The sequence below is a fragment of the Hippopotamus amphibius genome, chromosome 4 (assembly GCF_030028045.1).
Source record: "Hippopotamus amphibius kiboko isolate mHipAmp2 chromosome 4, mHipAmp2.hap2, whole genome shotgun sequence".
In the NCBI taxonomy this organism is placed as follows: domain Eukaryota; kingdom Metazoa; phylum Chordata; class Mammalia; order Artiodactyla; family Hippopotamidae; genus Hippopotamus; species Hippopotamus amphibius.
The window spans coordinates 2,591,301-2,603,849 of NC_080189.1; the positions used below are offsets into that span (position 1 = coordinate 2,591,301).

The 12,549-nt window shown below is 59.1% G+C and overlaps 1 protein-coding gene across 1 annotated transcript in view; it reads left to right on the forward strand.

Moving 5' to 3' along the window:
- Window positions 1-3,286: 3,286 nt before the first annotated feature.
- Window positions 3,287-12,549, forward strand: part of CNPY1 (canopy FGF signaling regulator 1) — a 36,046-nt gene continuing 26,783 nt past the window's right edge. Inside the window, exon 1 of the mRNA XM_057730259.1 lies at window positions 3,287-3,385. Coding sequence (XP_057586242.1) covers window positions 3,287-3,385 — 99 coding nt within the window. The remainder of the gene's footprint in view (window positions 3,386-12,549) is intronic.

The following is a 12,549-nucleotide window of genomic DNA, read 5'->3' on the forward strand; positions in this document are numbered from 1 at the left end:
GTGGACGTGGGGTGGGGGAAGAGGAGTCGACGGCAGTGTTATGTGTGTTCCCTCGTGGAAATGCTTTCCCACGACGGGGCCGGCAGGTTTCCGGCTTCCAGTGTGCTGGGCCTACCTGCAGGGCTGGGAAGAGGTGCGCCCACAAGCTGCCCTCTCCAGCCCGCTCAGGAGCTCCGGCCTCGGGCCCCCTGGACCGTCCCAGCTGCCCTGACATCTACCGCCATCTCCTCCCCGTTTCCAAACTCACTCCAAGAAAGAGAGAAAGGGCGGGAGACAGGAGGAGGCAGACAGAGGCGGCTGGTGGGCCCAGCTGGGAGGAGGGCTCGCCCTCTGGCAGGCAACGTGACCCGCCAACCCCCCCAGGAGGCTCCACGCCCGCCGCCTGCTCTAATAAACTTGAAACTCCAGTGACTTAAGTGAAGATTTCAGATTAACATTTAAATGAACGCCGGACTGGAAATCTGGAGGCCCAGGTCGCCGATGTGACTGTGTTAACTTGTTCTGTGACCTGGGGCGAAAATTTAAAATGATCTTTTCTCATCGAGCCGCCCCGTCCCTCCGTGGGGAGGTCAGGACGCAGACCTGGAGGACCTCGGCCCCTCCCGGGCTGTCCTGGAAGCCCGGCCTTCCGTGTGGGTGGGGCTCACCTTTGCCCCTGAGTCACTCTGCTTGACCAGTGAGTGTGGACCCTCCTGGCCCCTGGAGGGTAGGACTCCAGGCAGCTGGTGCTGGAGAAGAGGAAGGCAGGGCCCTGGGCTTGGGGACCGTCAAGTGACACTGCCGTCAACTCGGTCACTGCAGGAGGACCTCTTTTAGGAGCTTTCCTTTACACAGCCTGTCTTGGTGCTACCTAGACTTGGGGCCCGAGCTGAAAGGAACAGGGTATTAACATGACCTACACCCAGGTCCAGGCCGCGGGGCTCCAGAGAGCTAAGAACACCCCAGATCCCCAGGGTCTGAAAGGCGGGTCTGCAGACACAGAGCAGAGAGCTGCGTGGGAGCTGGGATCCTCGGTCCAGCTGGGGCTTCCAAGAATCCGGACTCTCCCAGACGGTCAGGCGAGGGGTAGGCCCTGGCTACGTGGACACGTGTGCTGGTGCCTCATAGACTAGTCCTCACCCTCTGATGAAGAGAGAACCACAACTGACAGTGGCTGCGAGGCACACACAGGTGGGCGCGGGCCCCGCTGCCCTCCGAGCGGGGCAGCTGCATCGGGAAGGGCCGGGGGCACGGCCAGAGCCCTGCTCCCCCCGCCCTGCTCTGTGGGACCCTTCACGCCAGCCTGCCGTGTCCCTCTCAGTTAGGGATGCCGCTCCCCCCATAAGCTGCCTCGCCGCCCAGTGGCCAGACCAGCCGCTGCTCCTTCACACTGACTCTTTCCTCGCCTGCAGCCAAGAGACTGGTTCCCACTGTCCCGCCTCTCCTGGGAGCAGGGAGTCAGGACATCAGGAACCTCTAGGAAACGCTTCTTCCACTTTAGTCTGTCCACAGGGGTCCTAGACGGCCCTCAGTCTGCAACGGTCACCTTCACTTTCTTTCCAAGAGGCCTCCTGGCCGAGCCTGCCTCCCACAAGGCGTCGGAAGTGTGGCCCTGCGTTCTCCCAATCAGCCCCGGCCCCCACCAGTGGGTTCCCGTGGCTGGTCAGGGTGGGCACTGGAGACCCCCTGCCCTGGAGGCCTCGGCTCACATTCACTGGGAGAGTAGTGAACTCGAAATCGCAGTGGCTGAGGCACCTCACAGAGGATGGAGAATTGCCGTCCGGGTGGGTGGGAGATGTCCCGCCGTGCGCAGGGCCTTGGTCCTGATGGCCCGAGTTCTGTCCAGTGGGACAGGAGGGCAACACTGGGCCAAAAGCCTTTAGGAAGGTGCCGGAACACTTGGTACGGGAGCCACGTTACGTGGCCACAGAGCTGGAAAGGAGGTGTGTGGCTACAGGTTCCCTTTCTGGGGAAGAAGAGACATGCCGCAGGCAGTGCTGGTTCCTCCCAGACTCTGGTGACGGGCCCACAGGCCTTCCAGCCCTTGCTGTGTCCTTGGACAGACAGGCTGTTCTTGGGGGCCTGGGGACAGAGAAGGACTGGGTGCTCCTCGGTGGCTCGTGGCTCCATCACAGGTAACGATGACGGTCGAGGACAGCTCACACTGCCCGACGGTCACCTGGCCAGTAAGGGGCGGGGTCAGGACGGCAGCCCGGCTCTCAATCAGCTGACCTGCCCGGGTGCACTCACAGATGTGCACCCGGTGACCTGGGCAGTGGAACTGGGGAAAGGTCCCCGATCTCTCTAAGCCTCGCCGTGAAATGGGGACAGTCCTGGGGTCGCTCTCAGGCTGTGATGAGCGTCGAGTGCGTGGCACGAGGAGCACAGCAGCACGTGGAGGCAGGAAGCGTCTCTCATGTCAGCATCGTCGTGGCTGTGTTTGATCTTTGCTGCCATCCGTGCAGGCTGCGCCCCTGGCCACCCCATTCTGACGTATGACCAGGAAACAGCACTAAAACCAGGGTCGGGTCGGCCATGTCAGCTTTCAAATTGGAGCACTTAAAGCTTATGCTGTTCTCCCAAAGACACCTCGAAATGCAGTGCTCCAGTAGGCAGGAAACCTGCTCACGCCTCATTTAACACCGGGCAAGTGGTCGTGACCGGCTGAGGCTTTGCCCATCTCCTCCGGCATCCTCGTCACAGTCAGGGCAGAGACAGCAAGTTCAAAACCGGCCTCCTGTTGTGCAAACGAGGCTGATGTTGGAGGGGCCACTTCACTTTCTCTTGGTGAGAATTCTCAGCTGGGCAGCCCTGTCTGAGAAGAAGGGGCGGAGTCAGCTGTGTAGCCCGTTGGAGGTAAGTTTCAGAGGCTCCCTGAGATTTTTTAATTCAGCCAAAATGTGTCTTTGGGAGCAGGGCCCAGTTTTGGACAAAACGTTTCCATTTGCCAAGGTTCCTTGGGTGTAATTAATGTGACCCAGTGCAGCTTGGGGATCTCGGAAGAACTCAGAGCATGGGTCTCCTTATTCTTTAAAAAAGTGTGTTGTAAATAGAAAAAGTAAAATGTATGTGATTCATAAAACATGAGTACAAAAGGGTAGATGAAGAAAACTAGTCTCAGTGTGGCTGTCGCTGAAAACTCTGCACACTTCTGCCATCAGAGAAGCAGCCAAAGGACGCGAGCCCGTCCCAGCCCCCGGGGACTGTGGGTTTGCTGACTCTCCAGCGGGAGAGCTGCTCCGGGGAGCCTCACGCCCCTGCCAGCGGTAACACGTGCTCTGTGCCTTGTTCAGCGTGCAGGGCCCTGATGGACGAGGTGGAGTACGACGTCACCAAGGCTCGGCAGAAGAAGATCAAGGTGGGCTCCTTCCGAATCAATCCTGACGGGACGCAGGAGAGGAGAAAGGTAGCGGAAAGGAAATTATGTGCCAGTGTATAATTGCGGATGTGGGCAATTACCAGCCATTTATCCAAACAGCAGTTGGTCTTAATCTTCTAACCTTTCTCTTGTTCAGGGTATCAGCTCTAAATTGCTTCTGAGTCCTGGGGGATCCAAAGTAATCTTTAAGCTTGAAATTGAAGTCTCTCTCCCAGCACCTAAATTTTGTGTCTTGTCAAGTCGGAAGACATTGCCGGCACTATTGTGCATCAGGATAAAAATAGCGCTTCCATGGTTCTTGGACGAGGCCAGCAGGGGACCCAGAGTGGCTGCGGGGGGCTGCCCAGAGACCTCACAGGCTGAGAACCCTCCCCCAGGCTCCCCACCCCTGCCTCCAAGACCCTTGGCGGTATCTAGCGGGGGGTGAGGACGCAAGACCATCTCCGGGACAAACTCAGGCACTTGTCTGGGCGGAAGGAAGCTTGTTTATCCTCCACGGAGACCACCCTGAGAGGGGCCCGGCCCTGAGCATCTGATGGCAGGGGCCTCGGAAGCCGGGAGGGACGGGGCCCCAGCAAACTCGGGCTCCCATGTCCTCCCCCCACCTGGCGCTCAGAGGGTTGGCGCTCAGATGGTTGGCACTCAGAAGAGTAAGCCAGTTTCATTGTCATCCTTGGTGAAAGGTGTTTCACAGTTGTCATCCAGCTCACTCAGGGCGGAACAGGAATCGGTCTGGATTTCCTGTTGGTCTGGCGCAGCTCACGGCGCCCTGTTTTAGAGCAAATGACGTTGGTGGGCTGTCTGCCTTTTCCACCTCTTTGTGGAGTTGTGTGGCCAGTGAAGAGCATGGGCGTCGAGCAGGACAAGACCCGCAGGGGACTCTGGAGGGTGTCGGGCTCGTCTTTAAGGGAAGCCTGCATGTGTGTTGGGTGAGGAGGACCCTCTAGGACGGGCAGGACGTTCCGCCCCATGTCAGCCCATTTCCCATCATTCTCCCAGGTAACTCACCGGGACTAGCAGATGATTCTGATAACTCAGGTACTTTCACGGGCAGGACCATGGTAACGTGCATCACTGCACATCCTCGGCGGCTGCGTTGCAGGCCACGCTTCTTGCCACCAGGAGGCCCCCGTGGTCACAGAGACCTGCAGGGGTGGAGCAGCCCTGGTCCCTGACAGCGGCCGCAGCGGATTCTCATGTCAGGCAGGGCCAGGGAAGGTGTGCGTGCCTGGGGCCCACGCAGCTTCGAAAATAGATGGAGGGTCCCTGTCGTGAGAGGTTAAAATGTGGGTTACCTGCCCATTGTCAGTGCCCTTGAGCCAGGAGAGAGGAAGCGGTCTTTCTCTAAAGGGTAAAAGGGTGAAAGAGCGTGACCCGGGAGAGCCTGGGGGGTGGGGGCAGAGGTGGGGACACGGGCCCCTGAGGGAGGACCTGGAGAGCTGGTGGTTCTTTAGCAAGGACCTACCGCGACAGCTTTTAAATGTCTAGTCCTGACAGCGACCTGCAAAATAGATATATTTTTCTGATGAGAACACTCAGGGCAGGTTAGTGGTGTCCCAGGGCCCCATGGTGACGGAGGGCCATGTAGGGCTTGGGTGGCGTGCACACGGGCCCTCCATCCTCCGAGCTCTCCTGCTGCGTCCTTGGGAATCTTCCCTGGGGTTCACACTGAGGTGCCCTGAGCCCCCGACGTGGACTCAACTCCACGAGAAACAGGCCTGCTCTCCCTCCACCAGTGTCTTCCACTTTGCGACAATTGAGTTGAAATTGTGTTTTCAGTGTTGCCACAAACACTCCATCTGCTAAGCTGTTTGAAAGCCGTCGTTCTGCACGTTCATCAGTTAGACCAGGGCAACCTCAAAGTCCCGGCGACCATGAGCAGGGCCGTCCTAGACCACGTTCTGCTCGGAGCTGCTGGTGGTCGTGGGGAGAGTGGCCCCTGGGAGCTTCTCCCCGGCCCCCAGCACTGGAGCCAGACTCTCCTGGCAGACACGTGGAGGGTGTATGGTGCCCCGAGAGGCTGGTCCTTCAGGCCCCATGTTTTGGAACTGAGTGGCTTTGGAGTTGGGGGTGGAGGTCAGTTTTCCTGCCTCCAGCCAAGTCAAAGCCAGTGATCGCAGCGGCTCCCATGCTTTAGAGAACCTAGTGGTCTTCCTCCGTCTCAGAAAACTTTCCTGTGCTTCAAAGTCCCATGGTTGTTTTCTCGGCCAGCGGGCTGCTTGGCCACACTTGAAACTCAGGGCCTCGCGACACAAAGCCAGGGCCTCGGATGCGGTCCCAGTGTTCTTGCCGGGGTGCTGATGGGGACCGCTCAGCCTGTGTGTGCGCACCTTGGTGTTCAAAAGCATGAAAAAGGCACAAAAGGGGCTCCTGGCAGGACAGGCCCTGCACCCTGGCTGGGACAGGCCTCAGGTTCAGGGTGCTTCCCGGGTCCCTGACACGCTGGCCGAGGACAACACAGCCCATCTTCCTGCCCTGACCTGACTTTTCTTTTCCTTTTTTGCTCTGTTTCTTCCAAGGACGGAAGGAAACACAGACCACGTGCTGCGTGCTCCAGGCTGAGGGTCCAGGGAGAGCCCGGCCTTCCTCGGAGGGAGGGGGAGCTCCCGAGAGCCCGTGTGCGGAGGGGCGGGGCCCAGGCTGGCCTTCTGCACGCAGGGAGGATGAGTAACGCACATAGTGGCTACGTGGTCGGCGCAGGGGAGGGCGGCGTGGGGGAGGGACGTGGACCAGCTGCTCCGGGCTGGTCGTGCTTGGTGAGAAGGTTCCCGGCAGCCACTGTGGCTCGTTCTGCCCCTGAGGATGGCCAGGGAGAGAGCTGCCTGTGCGGTGGCTGCAGTCGGCCACTGCCCCAGCGCGCTCGGTCCCCCGTGGACGTGGGCGTGGAGGGCACGTGAGGGCAGGGGGACAGGCACCCAAGGGGCCACGTGTCCTCCACACAGCAGGTTCTGCTGCCCCATCGCTGAAGCAGCCCCGAGGACCTGGGGGCCCTGCTCGCCTCCCCGCCCCAGGAGTGCCGGCCGCGCTCCCGCTGCCCGTCCTGGCGACGCGCTCTGTCCAGCTTTTTCTCCACCCTCTGTCCTCTGCATCGCACCACTCTGGCCTGCACAGAAATCCGCCCGCCCTGTTCTGTTCTGTGACTCCTTCCACGTGCATCCCAGCCATGAAGCCTCAGCCGCTGGTCCAGAAGCCGGGGTGAGCCTAGCCGGGGCGTTCGGAGACCCTGGGAAGTGCTGTCCTCGGGCCCCGCCCAGGCTGCAGGAGTCAGGCCCGGGCCACGGTTAGCTCAGGGCCTGCCTGGCCCCTGCCCAGCAGCTGGCCCTGCTTTGCTCTGGCTCAGCCACGTGGTCTTGTGCCCCCTCTGGCCCCGAACCAGCCTTGCCTTGAGCCCTGCTCCCCTCTCCTCCCTCGGCTCCGTACACCTGTGAGCAGGGCTGCCTGCCCCTGAGGCCCCTCACTGGACCACGGACTCCCGGACACGGCCCCTTGCATGGCCGCCTGCGGGATGCCGGGTGGTGGGAGGGTCGGGAGGGCTGGCCCTTGGAGGAGGAGGTGGGACTCGGATGGGATGGGGTCGGGGTTGGGGTCGGGTTGGGCTCACTGTTGGGGTGTGTCAGGATTAGGGTGGGGTTAGGATTGGGGTTGGGGTGGGGTTGGGATGGGGGTGGTGGGGTGGGGTGGGAGGAGCGGTGGCAGATGCAGCCACGCTCGCCTCCTGCTGACCTGGGGAGACGCGCTGTCCCGTCTGGCAGTTTTCTCCAACGAGCAGGAAGGCCGTCGACCGCCGGTGGTGAGGGGAGCAGCACAGGGAGGGGTGTCTTCATCCTCCCCGGTGGGGTGCCTCCGCGCTGTGCTCTGCCCGGCTCTGGGGCGCCCCTGCTGGAATGAGGGCCCAGCTGCCCCGGAGGACACGCCGTTACCGTCTGCCCCCACTTCCTCCGGCACTGACCCTCTGCGCCCGCGTTTGGAGACCCTCCCAGTTAAAACCCACCCAAGACAGTCACTGTGAGGCCCCTGGGGCGCCCCCTCCCTCTGGCACCCCCCCTCCCCCGGGGGAACCCGGGAGCTGCCATCAGCTCCCCACCCCCCCGCCCCGGCCGTGGCGGGTGGGAAGACCCCTGGGGAGAGGCCCTGTTTTCTTGGAGTTGTGACCGAGCAAAGCCTGGGGCAGGTGCCCCACAGGCGCCGCGGACGGCGGGGCTTCGGGCCTCAAAGCCAGGCTCAGGCGCGCGACCTGGGCGGGCCGGCGGGGAGGGTGCAGGGCTCGGGGTGATGAGAAAACGCCTCTTGGCTTGAACTGACCCCATCCTCGAGGCAGCGTGGAGGGCAGCTGTGAACGTCAAGTTCAAGTAGAGAACGTGTCATCAATCAACAAGTGATGACGGGAGCCGTATCTCCTTACACTAGACTCTAAGGCTGTTTCTGTGCAACAACGTTGAACAACGTTGGGAGGTAAATAAGGCCGCTGTGATTAGCTTCATGTTAGAAATGCAGAAGATGAGGCTCAGAGAGCCCCGGTGACTCAGTTTTGACAAGTTGGTATTAATTTAATTTGCTGAGAAGTCAGCTCAGCTATCAATAGCGCCCCTCATGCTGTTACGTACCGCAGAACATCACGCCACTGCAGCGTCCTGCGGCCGTGCAGTCCACAACCTGTGCTGTACATGGAACCCTGTCTCCTAACAAGATGAGAGGGGTGGGCTCCTGTAACAGGCCAGGCAGGAGGCAGAGGGAAATTCAGTCCAGCAGTAATTTTCAGACTGCAGGCTGCCACCCACTAGCCGGCCGTAGATTAGTAGAGGGGGGTGAAACTAGCATGGAAACGTGTACATAAAACCTCAGTGTGTATCTTGGAGAAAAGGAACCTATCATCTCGTGACACTTTATGTAATGAGTTGCAATGTAAAAAGTGGGTCACGTCCAAAATATTGAAAGCCACCGTAGCAGATGGCTGTTCTCAGCGTGGGACAGTCACCTAAAGATATTTCATTTGGGAAGACTGTTTGTATGCAAGCAAGGCCACAGGGATGCCTGATTCCCCTCACAGAAACAACCAGAACTGCCCGTCTGAGACAGAAATAGCACTGGATTTGGTGGCCTGTGCAGTCTGTGGACCCGGGAACCAGGGCGCCACGGGCACCACCAATGTCTTCCCAGCCCGGCCGTGGCCCCAGCGGCCTGGCTTCTGCCTCACGGCCGCTGCAGTTCAAGAGCTGTGCTCTGGTGCCGTGGCAGCCCTGAGTCGCCTTGCCAGGTGCGTGTGCAGCCCACGCTGAGGGTGCTGTAGACCAGAGAAGGAATTCTCACCCCGAAGGAGGTGGCGCGCTGGCCCAGAGGTCTCAGAAGGAGCCGCCGTGAGCACCGCACGCGATGAGAGTGAGAAACGTGCTTGGTCTCTGTCCCTGGTTCCTGGCGCTAGAGCTTTGTAATGTGACCGCTACTCCCTCCAAAAATGCTGCCGTGGGAAGCTCTCCGCTTCAAATAACAGACAAACAGCTACCTGCAGTTCGTCCGTAAGAGCATTTCCTGTCCTACACAGTAAAAAGCCTGGGTGCAGTGCCTCTGGGTTGGTGGCGGGTGAGTTCATAGGCCCAGGGACACCACGAGTGACCTCATTCCTTTCTGTCTTTCTTTCCTGCTGCTCTTGGTATGTAAGAGAGAGCTTGGTCTTGCAGGCTGGTTCTCTTGTTTGTCCCCAAATGGCCACCCGACTCCAGGTGTCACAGGTAGACAACATTCAGAGCAGAAAAGGGAAACGTTTTGCATTGCATTCTTTTTTTAAAAAATAATTTTATTTATTTATTTATTTATTATTTTATTGGCTGTGTTGGGTCTTCAGTGCTGTACTCGTTGTGGTGTGTGGGCTTCTCATTGTGGTGGCTTCTCTTGTTGAGGAGCACGGGCTCTAGGCACGAGGGCTCAGTAGTTGTGGCAAGAGGGCTCAGTAGTTGTGGCTCACGGCCTCTAGAGCGCAGGCTCATTAGCTGTGGCGCACGGGCTTAGTTGCTCCACGGCATGTGGGATCTTCCCGGCCCAGGAATCGAACCCATGTCCCCTGCACTCAACCACTGCGCCACCAGGGAAGCCCCTACATTACATTCTTTTTTAACAAGTGAGAAATTTGTCCAAAAGAGCCCCGGACACCCCATGCTCCAGTCACTCGTGCTCATGTCTCGCGGTAGGAAACCACTGGGCAAGGGAATGGCTCCCCCTTGAAGGTTCCCATCCGTCGAGGCCCAACCCTGGAGCTGGGAGCGCCCACCTGAGCACAGGAGGGGCGACGTAAGCCGGTCTGTTGGCCTAAGGGTGGGGGGTGGCCTCGTGGCAGGCGGCCACCAGGTGGTCCACGCTTCAGCCACGTGCTGTGAACGTGAGGGCTCGGGAGTCAGCGGCGCCCGTCGGCTGGAGGCCCCAGTGTGGCGAGGGGTCTGAGATGGGGTCGGGAGACCGTCCTGAGTCCTTTCTCGCATTTTCCTGTAAGCAGCAGAAAGAGATGGTGTGCCGGCGGGTGGCAGGGTGGACGCTACACCTAGCAAACAGGAACGGGGGAGCACCCCACGTTGCTTTATGGATGCTGTCAGCCCGGGGTCAACACCTTCCTCAATGTGTTACCTTGACAACAATTGTGAATGAAATTCTCTTCGCAGGGACCTGTGAATCCGCATGTAAAAAAATCAAAACGGTGTTTTCCAGTTTTTAAGTCCAAAAAAGAGGTAACTAATCAGTGTATACAGTGGACCCCTGGGTCTGACTATCTCTCCTTGGCGTGGAGGGTCATGGCCCATACCTGCGACGGTGCCGGGGTCGTCTCGGGCATGCCTGTGAGCTGCTCTGCTGTACGTTCATCTTTCCAATTTTTTTCCATCATGAACAGATTCTTGCTGTGTAATTGAAAAATAAAATGTGGGGTTTTTTTTTGAGAAATCAAAAGAATTCCATGTCATTTCAGGAATTCCGTTTCTCAAGAGTAGCCTTGCTCTTCGTGAAATGGAAACCACACACAGACAGGTGATTCTCTCTTGTACAACATACGTGGCTGGAAGCCACCAGGCGGCCGCCCCCAGTGTGTGCAGCCTCCGTTCCGCGTTCTTGGTGGTCCCTGGGCTCAGCAGCGAGGGGGCCGTGTTCTGTCCTGTCCTTTGGAGGTTTGGACCATCCCGGGAAGGTGGGGCTCGTGTAGGGTGGCTGTCACCTTTGTCTCTGGTCGACTCCTTTTCCCGTGGCCCGAAGAGGCCCAGGACCTAGTCTCTGAGACAGCGCATCTCATGTCTCCCAACAAGGAAACGAGCAGAATTAGCGTGTTCAGTAAATGGCATCCTGGCTGGTCTCCTTCCAAGCTCCATTTTCCTTTCCTGTTAAAGAAGAGTGAGAAGATGAGTGATTTTTCTAGTCCTCAAGTCCTTTATCATTCATTTTTTGGGTGGCTCTTATTGTGTATCATCTTCTCTTTTACTAATCTTCTTTCTTTCTTTTTTTAAAAAAGAGAGACACTCCTGCTCCCGCGTGGGTTTACCATGCCGCGTGCGTCTTTACCACGCGTGGGTCCGGGGAGGCCTCCCGCAATATGCGCTGGCCTCCTGCCCACGAGGGGTCAGTGTGGGTTGGTGGGGGGAGGCCACTCCACCGGGTCACTCAGGGACCCAGGCTCCTCGCAGCCAGTCCTCAGGGTCCTCTGCATTCCCGGGAGGATGGGGCAGACGGGGCAGAGGACCCCTCGGGAAGGTCCCACGGGCAGACCTAGAAGTGGGGCATCTCACGTCGGTCCACACGCCATGGCTGGGACTCCGTCACTCGTGCTCACCTGATTGTAAGAGCGCTGTGTCCAGGGGGAGGCAGAAACGGCACTGTGACCATACGGCAGCGTCGGCCACGTGGTTGCTGGGGAGAAGCTGTGACCCGGGGGCTCCATGGTACGCAGTGTGCGCGTCAGGTTACCAGGCACCTACTGTGTCACCTGAGTGACCTTTCCTCAAACCTGTCACCTGGAGCCGCAGCGCAGAGCAGCCCAAAGCCTGTTAATCTCCTGATGCGGCCCAGCCACCGGCCCACCTCGGGCTTGACCTGTTCCACAGACACTTGGTCCCAGGTGGCCGCAGACGGCCACTCACGGCGCCCCTGCAGGCCTGGGATTCGCGGGGTCCCACTTTAAGTGGGACCTATCTCAGCGCCTCTAACCAGGGAAGGACAGCGGCCCCAGATCCTCACCCCGGAGGGCTCGTTACCTGCAGACGATTCTTGAACCAGATCATATCTCAGGCAGGGTTCTGCTGAGTGTGAGACTCCGTGCAGTGATTTTAAACAGAAGGAGTTAAGTCAGGGTTTAGATGCTCCCATGTGGCCATCAGAAGGAGAGTCGGGAGGCCAAGGCAGGGCGGCCAGAGGGTTCAGGAAGATTCGGGCTCAGCAAGTGCACCTGTGGCCACCCTGGCCTCAGGGCCAGGACATGCCTGCTGCGTTTGCTCCACAAAAAGGAGACAATGGAACCTTCCCGCCCCTGCCTTTTCAAACCACATACACCCTCGTCCTGCATGGTGCCCGTGATGGGGTGCCGGGAGACACTCTAGAACCCCCGGCGCAGCAGAAGCAGCACAAAGGCGGACGCCCCTCCCGCTGCCTTCTGGGTCACAGTTGAATGCAGCAGATCTGCCAGACCTAAATCCCGTAAAGAACCCCAGCTGAAAGTGGTCTTGGCGTCGGGCTCTCGCTGGCTGGCCTCTGCACCCTACAGTGGGGGGGGGGGGGGCAGGGGGACAGGAGCCAACACCCACCTCCACGTCCCCCGTCGTCCAGGGGACCAGGCTCCACTCATGAGGATGAAGAGGAGATCCTGGGGGCTGCACTGTGGGCTCTGTGAGGTCAAGTCTTTTATGTCCCTCCGACAGGTTTTTCTTCTTATTCCTGTGGCTGCCATGAGTTCCTCATGTTTTTCTTACACCTGGTGTGTTTTTGTCATTATTGTGACTGAGTGTGACCTAAAGGCATTGACCTCTCCCCGTCTCTGGGAAACCGTCCCTTCGAGATCAGATGCTCTGGTTCTCCCCTCTCGATGGGCTCAAACTCTGGCAGAGAGAAGCCGCGAGAAGGATCTGCTTGAAAACCTCCCAGGTGCAGGGGCGGAGGGGCTGAGACCCTCAGGGGCTACGAAGCCGCCACCACAGGGAAGAAAACACGTGTTAGTATCAAATAACATG